This window comes from Solanum stenotomum, chromosome 9 (assembly GCF_019186545.1).
Source record: "Solanum stenotomum isolate F172 chromosome 9, ASM1918654v1, whole genome shotgun sequence".
Taxonomy (NCBI): domain Eukaryota; kingdom Viridiplantae; phylum Streptophyta; class Magnoliopsida; order Solanales; family Solanaceae; genus Solanum; species Solanum stenotomum.
The window spans coordinates 2,137,607-2,161,735 of NC_064290.1; the positions used below are offsets into that span (position 1 = coordinate 2,137,607).

Below are 24,129 nucleotides of genomic sequence, written 5' to 3' on the forward strand. Positions count from 1 at the left end.
GAGCGGTGCAATATGTAGATCTTAGTCGCTGATGTAAACTCATTAAGGTGAAATCATTTGCCATGAAAGATGAGATATAATGTTTGTACTGATCTGATACTCATGTGGACAAATAAATCTTATAGCTTTCTTAATCAAAGATCTTAATTATGGTTATAGAAAAATCTTCTTGAAAGCGCTGCAGTGTGTGAATTTAGATTAGTTGAGTTTCGATACGAGTTAAAAAAAATTCTGACAGCTTATTGATTTAAGTGGTGCTCACTTCTTCTTTGTATAGGACAAGGGCCAATTAAAGGTCGAGATAGTACACTTGACACGAGATCAATCATCAAATGAGATTATTTTTAGTGTTGACCTTGACTTTGGTTCAAAGTGCCACTTCTGGCATAGAAAAACTTTTTGTTAAGTAACAAAGAGGATAAGGCTTGGTTTGCCTAGTTGTCTCCTCCCGAATATATTCGTCATATATTTGGAATTTCTTTATTTTCTCTTCTTTTTTAAAAGAGCATATAACAAAGTATTACCCATGGTTAGTGGTGGATCAAAATTTTGAGAAAATATTTTTTTGGATCAAGTTCAATGAATATACTTGAAATGCCATTTAACTTGGAAATAAGTATATTTTATTTTTTATGTTCAAACGCTCCCAAGTTTGGTGAACAAATATGAAAATTGGCCATATATAATGGGGTTATTTGCATGAACCTCCTTATTTTAGGGTAGTGTTTAATTTTTGTCCCTTAAATATGTGGACATTGATTTTTTTCATTCAACACTTTAAATAACAAAAAAATGATTAAAATAACCCCTAACATCAAAGAAGAGAAAATCTTTCAACATTAATATAATACATACTATGTCTTACAAGGCATAATAAGTTATGACCTGACTTATATCGTTAAGGGGTCGTTTGGTTTGAAAATGAGTTATGATAGGATAAGTTATGTTGGGATAAGTTATGTTGGGATTAGTTATGTTGGGATTAGTTATGATGGGATAAGTTGTGTTGAGATTATTTTTTATTGAGTGTTTGGTTTGTTGTATTCAAAATAATAAAGTTTAAGAATAATTTATTTGTTTACAAAAATGCCCCTCATTAATGTAAAAAGTGATAGAACAAAAGGGTTGAACGAGACATTTTTGTCATTTACCTATTTTATCCCGGGATTACTATACCACCCAAGGAGAGGGATAACTTATCCCGGTACTAATTATTAATCCCGGGATAAGTTATCCCGAACTTGCCAACCAAACAACAAAATAAGCGGTACTATAATTTAATCCCGGGACTATTTGGTACTATCCTTCACACCAAACGACCCCTTAGAGATATAAGTTCAGTTTAGAACCCACAAGTTATGAGTTATGCCGTAAGAGAAACAACTTAATTTCTACAAAATTTATGTCAAATAAGATAAAAATTTGCTAAATTTATTCCAAACGAATTATATATTATATATACAATTTATATGAAATTAAGTAAAAAATCTCTAAACTTAGGCTGAACAAAATTAAATCATTCATATAAATACTTTAGCCATTAAATTTCAATTAAACGAAAAACATGAGTGAAAAATGGGTAGAAAGGACAAAAGACGGTTGCCAGATGGGATACGCCTCATGGTGGTGGGTAGGGGAACTTGTTCGCTTCCACACTCTCCTACTCTTCTCCTCTTTTTATTTTTTTCCTTTTGGCGCAAACATAATTACACACAGCGAGCACCACACCATCATTTTTACCCCAAATTTAATACTAAAACACATTTGCCATTTTTCAAACCACAATTAAACCTCCGTTCTTCTCCAAATCTCCCTCCTCCCTGAACCCGAATTTACAAAACCTAAGAGAAAGAGATATAGAGAAGGAGGAACTCAAGTGGGAGAGGCGATGCGATCGTGGTGGCTGCAGCTTCGGGGCAGCCCATACGCGGCGGTTCTGACGGTGGTGGAGGAGGAAGACGAATCAGGTCGTTAATGGCCTATTTGCAAATGAATTGGCAGCCCAACCTGCTAAGCCACAAACGCAAGACTGGTCCTCCTTTAGGGCTTAAAAACCTCGGCAATACCTGTTATATCAACTCCGTTCTTCAGTGCCTTACTTATACCCCTCCTCTTGCTTATTTCTGCCTCAAATCTCAACATTCCGCTTCTTGTAATTCCTCCACTTTTTATTATAATTTTACTCATCTTGCTTATGTAATCCTTTTTTTACTTCGTACATGGGCTAACCCCCCTCCCCCCTTTTTTTTTTAATACTGAAATCCTTCGATGCCCAATTGGAGATGAATGATTATTGGGGATACATATACCTGACTCTAGTTAATTTGGTATCGAGGCATGATAGTTGTTATGGCTATTGCTGATTGGTATATTGAACCTAATAGTTTGGGATTGAGGTGTTAGTTGTTATGCACTTACGCTTATTGTTAATTCACATAGTATAGGCCTGACTAGTTTGGGACTGAGGTATTTGTTGTGGTTATTGAGGATTCATATAGCTGTCTCAAGTCACTCAACTAGTTTTGAATTGAAGTATGGTATTTGCAGTGTTTTTATAGTATATGTCAGCTAATTATTTTTGATAGTTGAGGTGCAGTTAGTAGATTATTTGATTGATGCCCTGGTGTTTTAGCTTTTTTTTGAATCCCATTCTATTGCGCAGGTGATTCTGAAGCTGCGGCTGCTTCAGGGAAGAAAAGTGAATGTCCTTTTTGTATATTAGAGAAGAGAATAGCTAGGTCTTTGAGTCTTGAATCAGCACTAGATACTCCGGCCAAGATTAATAGTTGCTTAAAGATTTTTGCCCAGCATTTTAGGTTTGGGAGGCAGGAGGATGCTCATGAATTCTTGCGATATGTCATTGACGCCTGTCACAATACGTGTTTGCGGTTGAAGAAGTTGCAGCAGCAGACAAAGAAGGGTGGTGGAGGTGGTGTTGATGGGAATGGGAATACCATTGTTAAGGAGATCTTTGGGGGTGCTCTGCAGAGCCAGGTCAAGTGTTTGTCATGTGGTGCTGAGTCAAATAAGGTGGATGAGATTATGGATATAAGTCTTGATGTGTTGCACAGTAGCTCACTCAAAGATGCTTTGCAGAGATTTTTTCAGCCTGAGGTTTTGGATGGAAACAACAAGTACAAGTGTGAGAAGTAAGTATTATCCTCTTTCCTTTTCCTTTTCCTTTAATTCATATTGTATGATAATCTGCTGTTTTAAGTTCGTGTTTTCACACCTGTTGGAGTAAGGACTTATACTTGTTTAGCTGTAAGAAATTGGTGACAGCAAGGAAGCAAATGTCAATTCTTCAAGCACCAAATGTTCTTGTCATTCAGCTCAAGGTACAAACCAGTTGGAATATTCTGTCTTTTCTGTTTTACTGTCAACTGCCAATGCTAACTTATTTTTGATTGTGAATAGAGGTTTGAAGGAATATATGGTGGGAAGATTGATAAGCCCATTGCATTTGAGGAGGTTCTAGTGCTTTCAAGCTACATGTGCAAAGCGAGCCAGGTGTGTGCAGTAGTGATTAAGTTCAATATATGCTGTTTTGCTCCCCACCACTGGATTTATTCTTTCCCAATTAAATTCAGACCATCTTCTAATGAAGCTATTTTACAGTGGTTCCAACTATAAAATTTGTAGTTTTTTCACCATACTATTTGGAGAAAATCATTATGTGGTATTGACCCTATTTGTTCAGCACTAGTGCACTTCATCAGAGCCTGCCATGGTAGCTGGTTTTCAAAGGATTAACCTTTTATTTGACAATGAGTTTTGCATCTTTGATTTTTTACCATTCAACTTGATTAATGTTTCACATGTAACTGAAAAGTTATTGTCATCACCGGATAGTCTGACCTGTAGGCACCAATGCATGATGGTTTCTCAAATTCAAACGATAGATATTATTTCTATGGGTTTCTATCTGTCGTCTGTAATGTTTCCTCTTCATTTTGGCAATTCATCTTTTTCATCCAAGGAGACCTATAGAAGTTTTATATAACGCAGTTATTAAAAAAAGTTTTAAAGGGAATCGAAGGCTTATCTGGGTAACTAGGGGTTGTTTGGTGGCCAAGATGAACAACATTAAAGTATTACTATCCTTTTCTTTTCCTGATTGTAATTGAAGAGATGGTCTTACTATTCTTTTTCCTTGGGTTTGGTAAGTCGAAGTAATACTGGGTATCCACTCCAGTAAATATTTCATCATGTTTTATCCAAAGAACTTCATTTTTAATTGCAAAGGCTAGTGTAGAGTTCTAAAGCCTTTGTGATGCGGGGTAGTGGACAGAGAAAATATCAAGGGAGGGTACTCAAAAGGGCAGACATGCCAGCACCAATAATTACACTGGGGTTTCGGAAGGGTAAGGGATAATGATCCTAGGTCATGTGAGGGGGAAGCTACAATGCTAATAGTTTGAATAAGGGGATCACAAATGGGAGAATGAAGATGCTAGAATGGATGAGAGCTATCTGTGGGAGGATGGGAGGGTCCAATCTTGCTGCATACTGGTGTAACTGGGAGAGGGGAAGAAGGTGGAAGGAAGGGAAAAAGAACTGGGTTTTGATCTGTCCCATCTAATTGTTGATTTTTTTTTTTTTTTTTGATAGAGAATATTGCTAACCATCTTATTGTTGATCAAAATACATTTTTGACTAATTCCTTGACTTACTAAAGCCTGAAATGTTGTCACCAACTCTTGGATGGATCAATGTAGGGAGGCCCGCTTTGCAATAATACATAGAGAACGAGGGAATGCATGCAATTAATTCACTTGCATTTGGAATCTACACATGTAGTTATGGGTTCCAATTGAAATTTCATGTAGTAATTTCCCTGCATATCTGTTGTATTCTCTTTTTCAAACTGCTTTGTTATGTGTTACTTGAGTCGAGGACTGAGGGTCTTTCGAAAATAGCCTCTCTATCTCCACAAGGTAGGGGTAAGGTCTACGTACACGTTACTCTTCGCCGACCTCACTTGCGGGAATACACTGGGTATGTTGTTATAATTTCCGTGCATTGCTTGGCCATACTCTCCGTACCTGTCAGTAAAATCTGCATAGAAGAAAGGACCGAACCCTGCACTGTTGATATAAAGTAGTAATTATCCTAGTGGTATTTTTAAAAGGGCTTGGAATATGGTTCCGCCTGTGTTAATGTGGGTAGTTGGAGAGAGAAAGAGAGAAATATGAGAGCTTTTGAAGGAGTAGAGTCAAGTTTCTCTCATTTGAAGAGTATTCTTTGATCCCTTATTTTCTTTTGGTGTAAACAAAAAGTTCCCTGGTGTATAGATGATTGAGTGGAGTTTGTAGAGTATCATATTCTGTAGATCCTTTATTTTTTGGTATACCTCTTGTATACGGCCAGTTTCGCGTGTTTATGAATGAAAATACACTTGATAAAAAAAAGATTACACTAGTATTTTGCTTTACATTAAAAATAAGATAGTAATTCTACTAGTGAACTCCCTTCTTCCTCACTAACTTATGCATGTTCTCCGATCTTTGATTTGCGAAATTTGTGGTCTCATATGTACACAACTTAAGGTTCAGGCAATCTCATCATATTAACAGTGATGGAATATGAATTTTTATTGGAGAAGGTAAACTGGCTGAGGCTGTGCTTCTGAGAGAGTTCATTTTGTATATGTTTTTTTTTTGGAGACGCTGTTTTTGGCATTCTTGATACATGGTACAATGGATTTAAGATTTATAATGGGTTGCATCAATTCGGGCATAATAGTATAAGGTGCATGTAGATGTATTTGAACCGTCTTCTTTCAGAATTGTTCTAGTAATTCCTGCTGACTGAACATCAGTGTGCCTGTTCACATATATAAATTTAATGATGTGGAGTTGTAGTGTAGGGTTCATCCTAGCTGATTGAACAATAAACTTCTAGTAAATAATTTGGGAAATAAGCTACATCTGTCTCATAGTCAAGTTTTCATGTTCTTTAATTTGCAGGATCTGCATCCAGAGTACAATCTTTTTGGAACTATTGTCCACTCAGGCTTTTCACCAGATTCAGGGCACTATTATGCATATATTAAGGTGACAGCTTCATTTTGTATTAATTGCCCCTCACATTTTTTTCCTGAGAAGTATTAGAAAGCTATTAAAAATATATAAGTCAAATCATTTCCCTTGTAATTTCACAAGCAAAAGTTGCCTTATAATTTCAATTGCAAAAGTTGCCATGTTGTCAACAGCATTACTGGGGAAGAACTGTCTGTCTAGCCAGACCTTCAAGAGTCTCAACTTTTTCTTCATTCTTTATTCCTTACTTGGTATTGTAAAAGATGATAGTAGTTAGACGATACAGGCAATCATAGTTTTATGTTACCCAATTGTTAGTGTTTTGATTTTGGTTGGCTGTTTAACAGGATGCTGTGGGTCGTTGGTACTGCTGTAATGATTCTCACGTTTCTCCTAAAATCTTGCAAGAAGTGTTGTCGGAGAAGGTGTACATCCTTTTCTTCTCTCGTACCAAACAGAGGTCACCACCCACCAAGATATGTTTATCAGTTAATGGGTCAAAATCCAATCACTCCAATGGCTTGGCTAAATCCAAAATCATGACCAGTGACTTAGCAAAAGCAGAAAACGAAAAGCAAGTTTTAGGCCACCCCTCCGAGAAAGAAAATGTAATGACGTCTAAGGTCAGTAAAGTGCATTCGAGCCCAGTGAGAGAGTTGGGCATATTTGAAAGATCTTCCTTCAGGAGACCTACCTCTGGTAATATCAAAATGGTTTTTCATTCAAAAGAGTCTGGCAATAGAACTGGTGATGTGAGAGCATCAGTTCTTACAGAGAAAGAGATTACATCATTACCAGACAGGAATGGTGTTAGCAAAAGTTGTGGTAATGGCCAAGTGACAAGATCACATGCCTTAACAAATGGAAATGGAAATGGAAAACTTCCAATTGTAGCAACCAGCCCTGTAGCAGATGGTCCCCTTAAAGATTATGGTGGAAGTAATGGAAAGGCTGCAGGAAAGGATTCATACCACAAAGAGGTGACTAGATCATCATCTTTAGCAAATGGAAATGGCAAAATCCAAAGTGTTGCAACGGATACCTCGAGGGGAAGTCTGCATAGAAATAATGGGGAGAATAGTGAAAGCCTGGCAGCAATAACTTCTGCATACAGGGATACATCCAATGGCCATGTTGAATCGTCTTCTATCTCAGGTTCAAAGAGAAAATTATCAGATCAATGCATCCTGCTCAAGTATGATGCTCAGTCTCGTGCAAAGGTGGAAGAATTGAAAAAAGAGTATGCTACTCTATCTTTGATTACCTGTATTCCTTTGCCTTAGTATTATTATAACACAATGACAGAAGTTTTGAATTCATTATACTTGTCCTTGCATCTGCTAGAACTTGAGATTATGTGGTTTGAAAATGCTAGGGGTTTCTTTTAGGTGTTTTGTTCTGCTTAGTAGCTTTAGCTGAATTTTGATGTTGCCTTTTGTTGGGGTTTTCCTGATAGCATAGGATGCCAATGCATTTTGCTTTGTATTGTCGTCTCTCTTAATTAGGCCATATATTATATATCCTTAAGAATTAATAAACTGGAACTGCTCATCTCTATGATGTTGGTTAATCTTATGTTGGCCTCACTAACAATGTACTGAGAAGAGTTCTGGGAAAGGAGGTTGACTAGGACTTTGACCCTAGCAGTTGAGTTCAGATTCTTACTGTTCTCAAGCTATACAATTGGGAAGCTCCCTTTTGGTGTCATCTCCTCTAGTGGTTAGAGATCGTGAAGTACTTTCTGCTTCCTGTGTCCTGCTAAATAAACTTTTTTTTTAAAAAAACTAGCAACTAGCTAAATCAACATTTAACAACTTTATCTTATATCCGCAAGGTGATTATTTAACCCTATCTTTCTAATGAGTTTCAGGCTCCATCAGGAAGCTTCATCATTTCTAAGAACATGTGGTTGGTCAGAAGAAGTCTATGCTTTTATGCGTTCCAAGAAGTCGGGGGCACAATCAAACTTTCAAGCATCAGATGTTAATGCGATGAAGTACGTTCCTCTAACTTTGCAGTTTGAAATAGTTTAATTAAGAGTACTTATTTGTCCTTGAGGTCGGAAGTTGCTTCTCTCTTCTTTGTTTGCTTTAGTACAAATTTCGATAAATTAGATACTTTGGAAAACTCAAATATGTCTGGGGTACTATTACCTTGTTTCTTATCATTGCTTGTTCCGAACTTGTGTGACCTGCTATCTTTTTGTCTTTTTCATTAGATGTTGCAGTATTTTACTACCATCATAAAAGTAAAGTAACATTTCCGTGTACATGTTTAGGTATTGGGGCGTAGTTGCATATATTTTGTACTATCTTTGTATTCCGACCAAACTGAAAGGCAATAGCACATCCGAACTTTCTTCTTCATCTTTGTGTTAGTTAAACTACGTTGCTCAAGCTGGACGTGGACGGTCTTGCATAGGGTGATATTGGGAAAGATTAAGAGGTTCCTTTGACGTGAATTTGTATGTTAAACATGATAAAGTTAACTGCCAAAGGGTATGTTTAAGTTCCAAGATAATTGCTTTTTTACTTCTTCCCAATGAGAAATTTCTCAGTGAAACTAGCTCCCGTATTTAAAAAAAAGAATATTTGGATCTAATGCTGAGGAATAGGAATGACCAACTTCCAAAAAGAATATTTGGATCTAATGCCATTGGGGTTTCATTTTTTTGGGTGGGGGAAATATCGAAGCTGGTTAAGCTGGGTTTTTTTAAAGACTTTAATGTATACGTCGAGTTAATTCTATTTGGGTTTGGAATAGTACAAATTTCATTTCTGTCATTGGTTAAGTTTGATATTTACTCGATGAAGGTGGTGTTGTCCCTTCTCATTTTGATGCAATTATCAAGGAAAAATTGAACTACTATTCTACTAAAATGTAAGTGGTCCAAAATGAGTGTGTGTGGGTGGGGTGACACAATTGTTTGGTCACCAATATTAAAGCTGGTTAAGCTGGGTTTTTAAGATTTTAATATATATGTCGAGTTGATTCTATTTGGGTTTGGAATAGTACAAATTTCATTTCTGTCATTGGTTAAGTTTGATATTTACTTGATGGTGGTGTAGTGTCGTCCCTTTTTGTTTTGGTGCAATTATCAAGAAAAAATTGAACTATTATTCTACTAAAATGTAAATGGTCCAAAATGAGCATAACGTTGATTGTCCAGAAAATTTTAACATCTTTAACATTGAAGTAGGTCCTGAAATATCTCTCTATAATAGAATTATGGGGAAATCATGGAGAAGCATGCAGAAAAAGTATCTTGCAAACTGCACAAGAAGTTTTTAATTTGAGAAAGTGGATTTAGTTTAGAGATTGTGGTAACTGAAGGTGTTAAAAGGGGACGAGGTAGACCTAAATCACTTGGATGAGAGTTTGCTTGAAAGATTTGATCTGTTGAATCCACACAGACCTAGTGAAAGTAGGACAGACTGGAAGAAAAAGATCTGAATATCAGTTGAGACCGTATTTTTGCTACAGTAGTATATTTACTTTAGGTCTTACGTCTTCTAGGAGTCTTTTTTTTTTTGAAACTGGTAACCTTTTGTATCCCTCAGCATTAAGGGCTATGCTGGCCACCTCCAAAAACTGTTACAAGAAAGGAAAAAACTAAAAGGAATACTTACAGAGAATCTATGAGGTCCACAAATTGGATACTCTTCTATATCCTGTTCTTTACACCAAAAGCCTAGAGTAGTAATTACTTTCCATTTGATCTTCTGTATTGTACACTCCTTTCCTTCAAAAATTCTCTGATTCCTTTCTTTCCATATAATCCATCAGATACATGTTGGAACTGTTCTCCACCATCTTTTCTGACTCTTGTTTTCTAGGAGTCTTTTGGTCTTAGCTGAGATTAATATGCCAACAATTATTATTATTGTTTTTACTATTTTTGTTGTTATTGTACAATATGGGGTCAAAGATTGAGCTTAAATAGAGCAGTATTGCCAGTGAGGATTCGTATGGTCGATCCCAACTTGCTCGGGATTGAGGCGTAGTGGTTGTTGGACTTAGCTTAGGGATAATCTATAATAAAAAGAAGGAAAGATAAAATTTCCCTCATCTTTTTCTGTGAAACAGGGAAAAGACAACTGTTTTCCCCCCTCCATTTTCCTACTTGAGTATTATTTAATCAGCCAAGCATCGCTGCACATTCAAATTGGCCCAGTAGTGCTTCATGGTCTACCCAATAGTGCTGCATATCTAAACCACTCTGTCTAAGATTGGTAAACGTAACAATAACAAAGCAGACATCCTTTTTGGTTCTTTTTACTCTCTGGCTAAAAGTTCTCCAGCGATACATAATTTAACTTGGGACGAGAAAGTACTGTTCGATAACAATATGTTGAGTGGATTGACTACAGAGGATTCATATAGTTTCAACTCGAATTAATAGCACTGAGCCATACTTAATTGAGTTTTATTGATTGTGAATGGAAATTTGGTTTTATCAAAAGTGATTGACAAGTGTTTCCTTCCTTATTTAGATAAGGTAAGTGACCTGCAAGCTCTTTTTTTTCTGTTATTTATTCTTGCTTTTAGTGTGTTGTGTGAAGATTATATGTTTTTGCCTCTTCGAATCCAGATCTAATTGTCAAATTCTCTGAATCCTTTGACTGCATCCACCACTCACAACATGTGCTGTTTGTTGTTACCTTGGTTCATATTCTATATGTCCTTGCCACTACACAATTCTATCTTCCTGCTTTTGTCCTGTTCCTTTTTTCTTTTTCCCAATTTGCAGTATGTGAACTGAGAGAGAAGTGTGTCCCTAATTAGTTGTGCCCGGTGCTGTTTGCTTGCCATGCATAATTACAGAAGTAGGAAGAGATAATGAAGTTACCTTTTCAAAAAAAAAAGAGTCAGCTCCAATAATGGACCAAAAAACCTATCAAAGGACTAGTGAGCTGACTAAATCCAAGAAAATATCAGGGCTAAAAGCAGGTGTAAGATTAACCCAACAAAAGAGTAGAACTAAGCATCTGGCCTTGAGCTTGGAGTTGGCAGTTGACTCCTCTCTGTCCATAAGCACCACAAAATAGTAGCTGGAACCATAGACCAGATTTTTTTGATGGATTTCTCATTAACTTTAGTTCCAGTTAACAAAAATGAAAAATCTCTCTGATACTAAAGGAAATAAGCCCACTGTAAGCCAAGGAAGGATAGGTACATAGATGATAGACCAGATGTCTGAAGCAACATGGCAATGTAAGAATATATGATTGACAGATTCTCGATTGTTAATGCACATGTAATATCTGTTAGATGGGTGAAATTTCCTTCTTTTAAGATTAGCTTGAGTCAGAACTCAGAAGGCATTCCGTAAGGCTAACCAACCGAAGTCACTGATCTTGGGAGGCATTTTCTCCTGTCATACAAGCTTTCAAGGCCACTGATCAATTAGAGCTTTATTGGAGCTCATGAGTTGATAGTTGGCTTTGACCGAGTATAACCATCTAAGTTGTTGCCCCATCTGAACATGTCCTCCTGAGGATTGATGGCAATATGCTGTAAAATGCCAAGGAGGCCTGATAATTCTTCAAACTCCCAGTCTTACAGATTTCTTCTCAAGCTTGGATACCAAGTATTTCCCTCTCAATTCTCGAAAACAGTAGTCACGATTGGAAGCAATGGAGAAAATCGTAGGGTAAGCTTAAGCTTCCTTCAGAGTCAATTGGCCTAACCATAGATCTTTCCAGAAAAGAATATGATTCCCATCACCCACCTGCAAAGGTGAGTTCATTGAGAATTCAGGCTACAGGTTCCTAATTCCTTTCCAAAGTCCACAACCATGAGGGAGCCTGCTGGTGTTGGAGACCCGATGACTATCACTGTCATATTTGGCTTGAATCACCTCCTTCCAAAGGCTCATTCCTTGTTGATTGTATCTCTGATGCCATTTCAGGAGAATGCTTTTGCTGTGCAGGGCCAGGTCTTTCACCCCTAACCCCCCAAGAGATTTGGGAAGATTACTCTTGTCCCATTTCACCAAGTGAATTTTATGGTCCTTGTTGTTGCCCCCCATAGGAAAGAACACCTAAGTGCTTTTTCTTACACCTATTTAGCTAATGGGGCATTGGTCACAGCCGAAATTCTGTCAAGCTGCAGAAGAACTTCTGATGGGATGAGGATTAGGGACATAAAGTAAGTAGGGATGCTGCCACCAAAAGAAAGTTATTGTTGTAGCCAGGAAGCTAATCTCTTTTCCAGTTTCTGCACAATCTTAGATAGGTGGTTGGAAAATAATCTGTATTGCAACACATAATTTCACTCAGCTAAACCAATTCAGGAACCAAATTAACAGGATACATGACACTTTAAATATGTGATGTGAAGCCCAGAGAGTGCTTCAAAGATTATCTAAGTAATGTTAGTTCAAGTGTTGGACCTCGGATCTCTCAGGACAACAGAAGATGTGAGAGTGTCATCAGCAAACAACCAATGAGAAACAGAGGCTGAGGTATTAGTCCCATTGCCAATACCAAAACCCTCCAGCCAGTTGAGTTGTTAAGCCTTGTCTATCATCCTGCTAAGACCCTCCATGGCTAGTATGAAACAAAAGGGGGACGTGGGGTCCCCTTGCTGTATTCCTCTCTTGGTAGAGAAAAATCCAACTGGACTCCTGGTAACCAACACAGAATATTTAACTGTAGAGAATGATAATTTAATCCATTTGTCTCCAAATCCCATCTGCCTCAAGATAGATAATAAGTACTTCCTGTTTAATTTGTCAAAGGCCTTTTCTATGTCCAGTTCAAATAGTAGCCCAGAAACACCACTCTTAAGTCTCCAGTCAAGGGTGGGCAGCAATGAGAGCAGTGTGACAATGCTTACACATACCTATATACTCTCTTATCTTCTTTTTATCTTACAAGTTACAACTGAGAATGTTTATGCTAAATATTGTTTGTCTTGCAGGGAGTTGTTGATTGCAGATGCCAAATCAATGTTTATCTCACAAATTCCTCAATCATTGAAGGGCAGTCTTATTGAACGTCTAACATCATTTAGTCAAGGAACACCACCCTCCAGTACCTAAGCACACTTGGACATGGTATGTGCAGAAGCAGAGTGGTCTTTTCAGGTTTTAAGGTGCACAAATCATGTGAATTACCCTTGAAAATTTTGCAGTCCATTGACGAAGGTGCTGATTTTCTTGGCCTGTATTCTTTGTCACTTGGAGATGGGATGTCTGTTTGCGCAGACGAGTAAAAGTTGTCCTTGATTTTCTCCACTCAGCTGTACTGTATCACCAAATGTGTTCAATCAGGTAAATGAGGAAATCAAAGTGGCAACATCTTATTCTGGTAGACATTTTCTTGAGAGTCAGGAGAGCCTATAGAAGAAGCGTAAATTCCTTTTGTGATGTATGATATATGTCCTTTTTGGCTGTAGTTTAGCATGTAATCCTCATTTTATGGATGCTTACCAATTTTTTTCCATAAAATTGTGGTCGGGGTTGTATTGTTGAATCTAGAGTTGAGGTTTTACTTTTGAACATACATACATTATAATACCATCCATCATCAGATAATTGTTGAAGGAATTCCATATTCATAGATTTGTATCTCAGATTTCTATAAGATACTGCTTTGATATGTGTCTCGTCTCTATTACGAAAATTATCGGTAAGCGAATTTTCGATAGTAATAAATCACGAAGAAAGTGAGAACAGTCACTTCCATTGTTTAACTCATGAGTTTGTTAACTGTTTACAATTTTCTAGAGTACTCTGTGATGTCATTGACTACACAAGACAGTCGTATGAGGGAATGAAAAGTCATACAGATCTAGAAGTCCCTAGTAAATGCTGTCGTGCTGGAAAATTCTACAATTATTTTCTTTTGTTTTCCAGCTGGTGTTCGGTATCAATATTGGGGACGACTAATCAAGATTCATATTTCATTTGGAGGAAGTGTACCACTTTTTTTTTTTTTGGGTTTTTATGATGTCTTATATTCGCATTGAAGCTCGATTAATCTGAAGGAAAGCACTACCTAGAAAATTCTACAATATGATAGAGCTTCCCCAACAATCTTAAGACCTCTATATATATGACATATTTGTCTCATCAATTTCAGTATCATCAACTACTCTAAAATAAACATCACTCAAAAAATGGGAGATGATGTAGTATTGCTTGACTTCTGGCCTAGTCCCTTTGGGATGAGGGTGAGAATTGCCCTGAAAGAAAATGGGCATAGACTATGAATCTAAGGAAGAAAATTTGAGCAACAAGAGCTCATTGCTCCTAAAAATGAACCCTGTCTATAAGCAAATCCCAGTTTTGATTCACAATGGAAAGCCTGTTTGTGAATCCCTCATCATTGTTCAGTACATTGATGAAGTTTGGAAGGACAAAACTCCTCTCTTACCTTCTGACCCTTATGAAAGACCCCATGCTAGATTTTGGGCTGACTATGTTGACAAAAAGTAACATATCGTATCATTTTCGCTGTATCGTTTCAATTTTATTAGATCTCCATAAAGATACACATTTCATTTTTATTTTTAATCTGACAAAATCCTAACTTGAATGAAAATACTTTATAGCATGACGATACATTTATACAAAACTTCTATGCCTAATACACACAATGAAATCGTTGACAATCAAGTACTGAAATTCAATAACAAAATAATTTGATCTATGAGCAACTTCTCTGAGGGGGACTCATGAATCTGAAGTATATGAGTTATTGTTGTGATCTCAAGTTAATATACAATAATAACTGTTCTTAGTTATATATAGATATTTTGTGGGTTTCTTGATGCATATATATATAGAATTTGAATAAAAGTTACTGAGTTCACGTGAATCCAATAATTGTGTAATAGATTCACTTCTGAATTGAGTCATGACATGTTTATTGATTTAACTAGTCCATCTTGATTCAAACCTGTCTATTTACCACCTTTAGAAGTGACATTCTTGTTATTGGAATGTGATATGCAGATATATAGTACAGGGAGATTGGTATGGGCAACAAAAGGTGAAGTTCAAGAGGCAGCAAAAAAAGAAGTAATAGATCACTTTAAACAATTGGAAACAGAGTTAGGTGACAAGACTTTCTTTGGAGGAGATCAATTTAGTTTAGTTGACATTGCTCTTATACCTTTTTATAGTTGGTTTTATGCATTAGAAACTTGTGGAAACTTTAGCATGATTCATGAATGTCCTAAACTTGTTGGCTGGGCTAAAAGATGCATGGAAAGGGAAAGTGTTTCAACTTCTTTACCTGATCAGTACAAAGTTTATGACTTCATTTTGGAGTTGAAAAAGAAACTTGATCTTGATTAAAGTCAATAGGGGCGGAGTTACAATTCTGCTTACAGGTTTGACAGAAGTCAGAATTTGTGATTTTGGCCCTGAGTTTGTATTTGTATTAAAAAGTGAATAATTTATTCAGAGTTCAATAAGTTGTATCTTTTCTAGAATTTTCTAGAATCTTAGTGAAGTTAGCTCAAGTTTTTCTTAATTTTATGTAACAAGCTTCGAATTTTCAATCACATCAAATCATAAACATTAAGAAACAAAACAAGTGGTATGATATAAGTTGAGTAATTTTATTGATATAAAATGAGATAAATCACTGCTATATACTAATCATTCGAGAAATTAACCTTAATGCATCAATTTGAAATTATAAATTCATACATTGACTTTAAGTTTATCTTGTAATAACAAATAGTTTCACAACATTTAAAAAATATATATATATGAAGTTGGAAAAGAAATATTATTGGATATTTGGATTCATGTCAATTCGTAACTAATCCTATAATCCACCCTTTTTTCTGGTTAAGGATGAAGGAATGAACAGAGCTAGAGAAAACAAGAGGTTCATTTTAAAAAAAAACATATATATAAGTTAAAATTAATTTTTAGGCATGCATAGTGAATATTGAATTTCCTCGACTTAGTTTTTATTTACTTTTCTTCATATTTTTAATCTTTTAAGTGAAACTTTTAATTTTTGCTACTCGATGGAAGTGTACTTATCGCCCTACCATAACATTTTGTGTGGTTAGTCAAAAAGTGGGGGCTCCATTGCTTGACGAAAGCGATGACATATTTACTAAGGACCACACAATATTTGTACACACAAAAATAAAAAATTGAAGGCATCCAAGTGCTATATATATGTACAAAACTAGCAAATAATTATTACACAAATAATCTTTTTTTTTTAAAAAAAATAAAATAAAATATGGGTGATGAAGTTGTTCTTTTGGATACTTTTGTGAGTGTTTTTGGGATGAGGGTGAGGATTGCCCTAGCTGAAAAAGGGATCCAATATGAATACAAAGAGGAGGATTTGATGAACAAAAGTCATTTACTCTTACAAATGAATCCAATTCACAAGAAAATCCCAGTGTTGATCCATAATGGAAAACCAATTTGTGAGTCACTCATAATTGTTGAGTACATAGATGAAGTTTGGAAGGACAAATCACCACCTTTGATGCCTAGTGATCCTTACGAGAGAGCTCATGCTAGGTTTTGGGCTGATTATATTGGAAAAAAGGTATGTAGTAGATATCACAAAGAAAAGCATTTTGGTCGAGGAATCTTAGAAACTCAGTTAATTGAGTACTTACTTAAACTTTTACTTTTTTGAGAAAGTTTGTTTAAATTTACTTCTTTGACTTTGAATATATGGTTAAAATAACCTCTAGTTGTAGCTTTATTAAAATTTGAGGTCAAAAGTGAGATCCAAAGTTAAAATAAGTCGAAATTAATAAATGTGCAAGGTCATAGTAGACAAAGGGATTATTCGAATGTAAGTTAGTCATCTCCAATTTTGAAATTATGGATTTGAGACGAGAAAATAAAAGAAGGTGAAAGCTCGGGCGGGGGTTAAAAAAAAGTCATAATCAACCCATTCAATTCAAAATCATTTTTTATTTGTTTATTTGCTCATTTGTAATTTGTTTAATTATCAAATTTAGCTACTAAAACCAAACAAATTTGTTTTTATATGATTTAATAAGTTTATTTATAAGTAATTTGGTTATATAGGCTGCCTATACTGTCCCAAACTTTTAGATGTGCTGACTTTGGTCATACCTAATTTGACCCCCAATTAAAATACACATAACAAGAGTTTGAGTTTTATCTGTTTATAGCTCTGTGAGTTGTATCAATTAGCTTTGTATCTGTTCGTTTTGATATAGAGCGAATCGATACAGAGCTAACATATACAACGATACATCGTATGACAAGTTTTTTAAAAGTAAAATATTGATACGTTTGATAATTAGTCAAACCATTACTATGAGCAATAATTAGGGCTCAAATTACACACCTCTATATCTGGAATTTTCTAATTATTTTTATGAGCTAAATTTGATTGAAAAAGATATATAATTTTTTATTTTGTGAGAATGTAAATTTATGATGGTGGAATGAAAATTTGGAGCTCAAAAGTGGAAGAGCACAAAACAGCCAATATAGAATTCATAGAGTGTTTGAAGGTGTTGGAAGGTGAATTGGGAGACAAGCCATACTTTGAAGGGGAAAATTTTGGACTTGTGGATATGGCTTTTATTCCTTATTATAGTTGGTTTCCTGTTTATAAAAAACTTAGCAACTTAAATATTGAAGCAGAGTGTCCTAAGTTTGTGGCATGGGCCCAAAGGTGTATGCAAAAGGAGAGTGTCTCTAAGTCTCTTGTTGATCCTGACAAAGTATATGAGTTTATTGTCTTGTTTAGACAGAAGATTGGTGTTGCCTAAAAGATGTATCTAGAGCGGGTTCTGCGGGACATATTATGTGTGTATGCATAAAATGAGATTACGCTCATTCTGAATTCAGTTAATTCGCTATATTTATTGTATAATGAATAATGAAGTAATAATAATGGGGGTTTTGTTTTCCATACTAAATGATTTCTCCTTTATGGCTCTTTTTTTCTTCATTTATTAGAACATGACATTAGTTTGAGTATATATATATGCTGGTAATAACATACATAAGTTAACATACTTGCCCTGCTGAAGATATCCCAACATATAAAATAACTCAATGTCTTTTGACAAGAATTTTTGTGTTTTAGCAATTGTATTCTATCAGATGGGAGTTTGAAGCGATGGTTAAGTTGTCTACGTGTAACGTGTGACCTATAAGTCATGAGTTTAAGCCGTAGAATTATTTCGTATGCAAATAATAACATGTGATTTATTCTAAAGCTAATATATGCACTTCTAGCATTCCTTTTGTTGTAAAGCATTCTCAAATATGCAGAAATTACATTTTTCACAATGTATTTTTCTCATTTCATTAATCCCCAATATTTTGAGAATTTTAACAAAAATAAAAGTTCATAAAAGTAGTATTACTTGAGTTGAACAAGTAGAAAAATATTAGATAAAAATATTTACCTTTTTTCCTCTGGAGTTGAGGAAGTAAAAAAAATACTTTAGTTGTAACTATCAGAATGTCCTTACTATCGGAAGCTCCCCTCTTTAGTTGCATAGTAATAAATATTACTAAGTGGTTTCACGAAGTGTGCTATCGTAAGCCAAAAAATGTATAAAATTATAAAAAAAAAGTTCAGAGTAATAACCTTAATTTAGTTAACGTGTATCTCTGTAATTTCGATCATACTGTAGGGCTACTTATGCCTTATCCCAACAAAAGAACCACTAAGTTCGGCCAAATAAAAAATTCAATCTAAAATCAAATCATTCCTAAAAAGTAATTGGTATTTAGATAAAGATATGATAAGATAAATTTTAAAAATGATAATAGTTTTATTTAATAATTTAAAGCTTTGAATTAAACTATTTAAAATTTATTATCTTCCAATAAGATTTTTAAGGATAAAAATCAAAGCATTATATTACAACAATTGGTCTTGCAATTCTGGTCCAAGCACTTATTCTTCTATCACCATATATATATAGTCTTAGAGATTAATAAAGGAATAAAAATATAAAAGATATTTAAATCAATTAGAGTCGATCATATATCTTATTATCTTTAAAAATATAATATTACTATATTTGATAGACTAAAATAATTTTTTTTTTTTTGAGATAACCAGTTCACTCTACCAAATGAATATATACATGGAAAATCCTTTTGAAATCGTAACTTCTTCCAAATGCTGAATTGAAATAATAATTGGTTCAACAACGACAAATTATCCTTCTTTCAACAAGTTGGTATGGGATTTTATTCTTGAAGTGGTGGTGGGAGAACATGTTTTATTTCAATTGGTTGATCAAACGTTTTTTTTTTTGTTATCAAATCTTGCTTAATGTTGATTTTAAAGATCACTATTTTCTCGATGGCTAAACCTAAGTGAAGAGGAAACACCAAGGGAAAGAACAATAATCCAAAAAAAAACAAACACGGATGCAACGAGACATCTAAAAGCTCATGGAAATGCCAAGTGTGCCAGGGTTATTTCGACAAGAAGTTGGTTGAAACAACAGATCAAATGCAATGCTCTCTATTTGAAGCTCTTTTTTTGTTCAAAAATAATTTTTAATGTGGTATATATTTAAAGATTTTTACCGCATAAAATAATTAATAGAAAATCATATTCTCAAAAAAAAACTACATCTATTTTGAATAAAATATTTAATCAATTTTATGTGTCGAAATTAGATATGAAAGTTCGCTCTAATATATTTAACAAAAATATTAAATTAAATGTTAATATGTATTAAATTTAAATTGTTTCTTTTAAAAAATGAAAAGTGTTATATAAACTGAGATAGAGAGAGCATTTTAAAAAAATCTTCAATTGAGCCTAAAACAAGGATCACACACTCACAAGGTAGGCCATAAAAGAGGTATAATGTCAAATTGCTTCACTCTTTTAAAATTGTTGCCTAAGATCATTCTTGATCTGATCGTTGTCTAATGTGAAAGAGGAGGTATATTTTTTTTTCCTGTTTGTTATAAAAAACACCTGCATAGAAAAAATTTAAGCAAATAATCAAATTGTATTTATTTTGGTTAGTGGATCGGATTTAATCGTGTGGGGCAGATTAAAATGATTTAACTAGTAATTAGATTTAATTAGAGAAAAATAAAATTCATGTAGACGCTATGTAGGTAATTTTGTGGAATATGGAGATTTAACAGATGAAGGATAAATATAATTTTAAAATTGAATAATAAAGATAAATATATCAAAAAATATAACGAACAACAAATATAATCTTTATTCAGAAAGTACAAAAATAAATATGACCATTTTCATTAATAATAATAATATTTTTTGTTAAAAGAAAGCAGTACGCATTTACCTTTTTTTTATGTGGTCAACAATCAAATGGTAAAGGCCTAACGGGGAAGATGAAACTTTTCTAGCATGGTACCCACTCAACATTACCAACTTTAGACCAAACTTGGCCCCTACGATAGATAAAATAATACATTTTGGCTTCTTACTCTTAATAATAAAGTGTCTAGCATTAGTTTTGAAATTTAATTTATTCAAGTGTCGAGAAGTCTCAATTTAGGAATAAAATAATTCTTATTAAATATAATTTCATTTTTAAGACTCACACTTGGAAAGCAAATTTATGAATTTATACATCGATTTCAAATTAATATTACAATAATAATAATAATAATAATAATAATAATAATGAGTTAAAATTATAAATGTTTAATATATTTATTTATATAGATTAGTACAAAGTTTATGACTTCATTTTGGAGTTGAAAAAGAAACTTGATCTTGATTAAAGTCAATAGGGGCGGAGTTACAATTCTGCTTACAGGTTTGATAAAAGTCAGAATTTGTGATTTTGGCCCTGAGTTTGTATTTGTATTAAAAAGTGAATAATTTATTCAGAATTCAATAAGTTGAATCTTTTCTAGAATATTTTAGAATCTTAGTGAAGTTAGCTCAAGTTTTTCTTAATTTTATGGAACAAGCTTCAAATTTTCAATCACATCAAATCATAAACATTAAGAAACAAAATAAGTGGTATGATATAAGTTGAGTAATTTTATTGATTCAAAATGAGATAAATCAATGCTATATACTAATCATTCGAGAAATTAACCTTAATGCATCAATTTGAATTATAAATTCATACATTGACTTTAAGTTTATCTTGTAATAACAAATAGTTTCACAACATTTTTTAAAAATATATACGAAGTTTGAAAAGAAAGACTATTGGATATTTGGATATACGTCAATTCGTAACTAATTAATCCACCCCTTTTTCTGGTTAAGGATGAAAGAATGAACGGAGCTAGAGAAAGCAAGAGGTTCATTAAAAAAAACATATATATATAAGTTAAAATTAATTTTTAGGTATGCATAGTGAATATTGAATTTCCTCGACTTAGTTTTGTACACACAAAAATAAAAAATTGAAGGCATCCAAGTGCTATATATATGTACAAAACTAGCAAATAATTATTACACAAATAATCTTTTTTTTTTAAAAAAAATAAAATAAAATATGGGTGATGAAGTTGTTCTTTTGGATACTTTTGTGAGTGTTTTTGGGATGAGGGTGAGGATTGCCCTAGCTGAAAAAGGGATCCAATATGAATACAAAGAGGAGGATTTGATGAACAAAAGTCATTTACTCTTACAAATGAATCCAATTCACAAGAAAATCCCAGTGTTGATCCATAATGGAAAACCAATTTGTGAGTCACTCATAATTGTTGAGTACATAGATGAAGTTTGGAAGGACAAATCACCACCTTTGATGCCTAGTGATCCTTACAAGAGAGCCCATGCTAGGTTTTGGGCTGATTATATTGGAAAAAAGGTATGTAGTAGATATCACAAAGAAAAGCATTATGGTCGAGGAATCTTAGAAACTCAGTTAATTGAGTACTTACTTAAACTTTTACTTTTTTGAGAAAGTTTGTTTAAATTTACTTCTTTGACTTTGATTATGTGGTTAAAATAACCTCTAGTTGTAGCTTTATTAAAGTTCGAGGTCAAAAGTGAGATCCAAAGTTAAAAAAAGTTGAATTAATAAATGTGCAAGGTCATAGTAGACAAAGGGATTATTCGAACGTAAGTTAGTCATCTCCAATTTTGAAATTATGGATTTGAGTTGAGAAAAAAAAAAGGTGGAAGCTCGGGAGGGGGTTAAAAAAAAGTGCAAGGTCATAATCCATCCAAAATTTGATTGGTCAAGATGGATAGATGAATTTGCGCTAAAAAAAAAAAAGTCATAATCAGCCCATTCAATTCAAAATCATTTTTTATTTGTTTATTTGCTCATTTGTAATTTGTTTAATTATCAAATTTAGCTACTAAAACCAAACAAATTTGTTTGTATATGATTTAAAAAGTTTATTTATAAGTAATTTGGTTATATAGGCGGCCTATACTGTCCCAAGCTTTTAGATGTGCTGACTTTGGTCATACCTAATTTGACCCCCAATTAAAATACACATAACAAGAGTTTGAGTTTTATCTGTTTATAGCTCTGTGAGTTGTATCAATTAGCTTTGTATCTGTTAGTTTTGATATAGAGCGAATCGATACAGAGCTAACATATACAACGATACATTGTATGACAAGTTTTTTAAAAGTAAAATATTGATACGTTTGATAATTAGTCAAACCATTACCATGATCAATAATTAGGGCTCAAATTACACACCTCTATATCTGAAATTTTCTAATTATTTTTATGAGCTAAATTTGATTGAAAAAGATATATAATTTTTTATTTTGTGAGAATGTAGATTTATGATGGTGGAATGAAAATTTGGAGCTCAAAAGTGGAAGAGCACAAAACAGCCAATATAGAATTCATAGAGTGTTTGAAGGTGTTGGAAGGTGAATTGGGAGACAAGCCATACTTTGAAGGGGAAAATTTTGGACTTGTGGATATGGCTTTTATTCCTTATTATAGTTGGTTTCCTGTTTATAAAAAACTTAGCAACTTAAATATTGAAGCAGAGTGTCCTAGGTTTGTGGCATGGGCCCAAAGGTGTATGCAAAAGGAGAGTGTCTCTAAGTCTCTTGTTGATCCTGACAAAGTATATGAGTTTATTGTCTTGTTTAGACAGAAGATTGGTGTTGCCTAAAAGATGGATCTAGAGCGGGCTCTGTGGGACATGTTATGTGTATATGCATGAAATGAGATTACGCTCATTCTAAATTCAGTTAATTCGCTGTATCTATTGTATAATGAATAATGAAGGAATAATAATGGAGGTTTTGTTTCCCATACTAAATGATTTCTCCTTTATGCCTCTTTTTTTCTTCATTTATTAGAACATGACATTATTTTGAGTATATATATATGCTGGTAATAACATACATAAGTTAACATACTTGCCCTGCTGAAGATATCCCAATATATAAAATAACTCAATGTCTTTTGACAAGAATTTTTGTGTTTTAGCAATTGTATTCTATCAGATGGGAGTTTGAAGCGATGGTTAAGTTGTCTACGTGTAACGTGTGACCTACAAGTCATGAGTTTAAGTTGTAGAATTATTTCGTATGCAAATAATAACATGTGATTTATTCTAAAGCTAATATATGCACTTCTAGCATTCCTTTTGTTGTAAAGCATTCTCAAATATGCAGAAATTACATTTTTCACAATGTATTTTTCTCATTTCATTAATCCCCAATATTTTGAGAATTTTAACAAAAATAAAAGTTCATAAAAGTAGTATTACTTGAGTTGAACTAAGTAGAAAAATATTAGATAAAAATATTTACCTTTTTTCCTCTGGAGTTGAGCAAGTAAAAAAAATACTTTAGTTGTAACTATCAGAATGTCCTTACTATCGGAAGCTCCCCTCTTTAGTTGCATAGTAATAAATATTACTAAGTGGTTTCACGAAGTGTGCTATCGTAAGCCAAAAAATATATAAAATTATAAAAAAAAAAATTTAGAGTAATAGAACCTTAGTTAACTATATCTCTGTAATTTCGATCATACTGTAGGGCTACTTATGCCTTATCCTAATAAAAGAACCACTAAATTCGGCCAAATAAAAAATTCAATCTAAAATCAAATCATTCCTAAAGAGTAATTGGTATTTAGATGAAGATATTATTTTTGCCATAAACACCCTTGTTAAATTTAAAAATTATTGATAAGATAAATTTTAAAA

At 33.8% G+C, this 24,129-nt stretch overlaps 3 protein-coding genes, 1 long non-coding RNA gene and 1 pseudogene across 5 annotated transcripts; 4 read left to right on the forward strand and 1 right to left on the reverse strand.

Moving 5' to 3' along the window:
* Positions 1–1,716: 1,716 nt before the first annotated feature.
* On the forward strand, positions 1,717–13,632 carry LOC125876025 (ubiquitin carboxyl-terminal hydrolase 25). Of its 2 annotated transcripts, XM_049557123.1 has the most exons (9): positions 1,717–2,152; positions 2,663–3,149; positions 3,263–3,338; positions 3,418–3,510; positions 5,970–6,056; positions 6,389–7,281; positions 7,912–8,037; positions 12,966–13,101; positions 13,179–13,632. In XM_049557123.1, exons 1-8 carry the CDS (start codon positions 1,975–1,977, stop codon positions 13,084–13,086), a joined length of 2,061 nt encoding a protein of 686 aa, XP_049413080.1. In that variant the 5' UTR covers positions 1,717–1,974; the 3' UTR covers positions 13,087–13,101; positions 13,179–13,632. The 2 variants fall into 2 exon arrangements, with proteins under 2 accessions (XP_049413080.1, XP_049413079.1); XM_049557122.1 differs by having other exon boundaries at positions 12,966–13,632.
* Positions 13,633–14,163: 531 nt separating this feature from the next.
* On the forward strand, positions 14,164–15,456 carry LOC125876492 (probable glutathione S-transferase parA; annotated as a pseudogene).
* Positions 15,457–16,223: 767 nt separating this feature from the next.
* On the forward strand, positions 16,224–17,997 carry LOC125877763 (probable glutathione S-transferase). The gene is made up of 2 exons (XM_049559028.1): positions 16,224–16,574; positions 17,440–17,997. The coding sequence occupies exons 1-2, from the start codon at positions 16,259–16,261 to the stop codon at positions 17,784–17,786; spliced, it is 663 nt and encodes a 220-aa protein (XP_049414985.1). The 5' UTR covers positions 16,224–16,258; the 3' UTR covers positions 17,787–17,997.
* LOC125877764 (uncharacterized) lies at positions 16,342–22,720 on the reverse strand. The gene is made up of 2 exons (XR_007447630.1): positions 21,952–22,720; positions 16,342–16,721 (listed from the first exon to the last, which is right to left on the reverse strand). It is a non-coding gene; the product is annotated as an uncharacterized LOC125877764 (long non-coding RNA).
* LOC125877757 (probable glutathione S-transferase) lies at positions 21,454–23,230 on the forward strand. The gene is made up of 2 exons (XM_049559021.1): positions 21,454–21,806; positions 22,741–23,230. The coding sequence occupies exons 1-2, from the start codon at positions 21,489–21,491 to the stop codon at positions 23,083–23,085; spliced, it is 663 nt and encodes a 220-aa protein (XP_049414978.1). The 5' UTR covers positions 21,454–21,488; the 3' UTR covers positions 23,086–23,230.
* The last annotated feature ends 899 nt before the right edge of the window (positions 23,231–24,129 follow it).

Bases quoted from the DNA above. Each gene is read 5' to 3' on its own strand.
- LOC125877757 (XM_049559021.1), top strand. From the start codon at position 21,489: ATGGGTGATGAAGTTGTTCTTTTGGATACTTTTGTGAGTGTTTTTGGG. The intron at 21,807-22,740 runs GTATGTAGTAGA...GTGAGAATGTAG, and splicing joins CTGATTATATTGGAAAAAAG to ATTTATGATGGTGGAATGAA.
- LOC125877763 (XM_049559028.1), top strand. From the start codon at position 16,259: ATGGGTGATGAAGTTGTTCTTTTGGATACTTTTGTGAGTGTTTTTGGG. The intron at 16,575-17,439 runs AGGTATGTAGTA...TTGTGAGAATGT, and splicing joins GGCTGATTATATTGGAAAAA to AAATTTATGATGGTGGAATG.
- LOC125876025 (XM_049557122.1), top strand. From the start codon at position 1,975: ATGGCCTATTTGCAAATGAATTGGCAGCCCAACCTGCTAAGCCACAAA. The intron at 3,339-3,417 runs GTACAAACCAGT...GATTGTGAATAG, and splicing joins TTCTTGTCATTCAGCTCAAG to AGGTTTGAAGGAATATATGG. The intron at 6,057-6,388 runs GTGACAGCTTCA...GCTGTTTAACAG, and splicing joins ACTATTATGCATATATTAAG to GATGCTGTGGGTCGTTGGTA.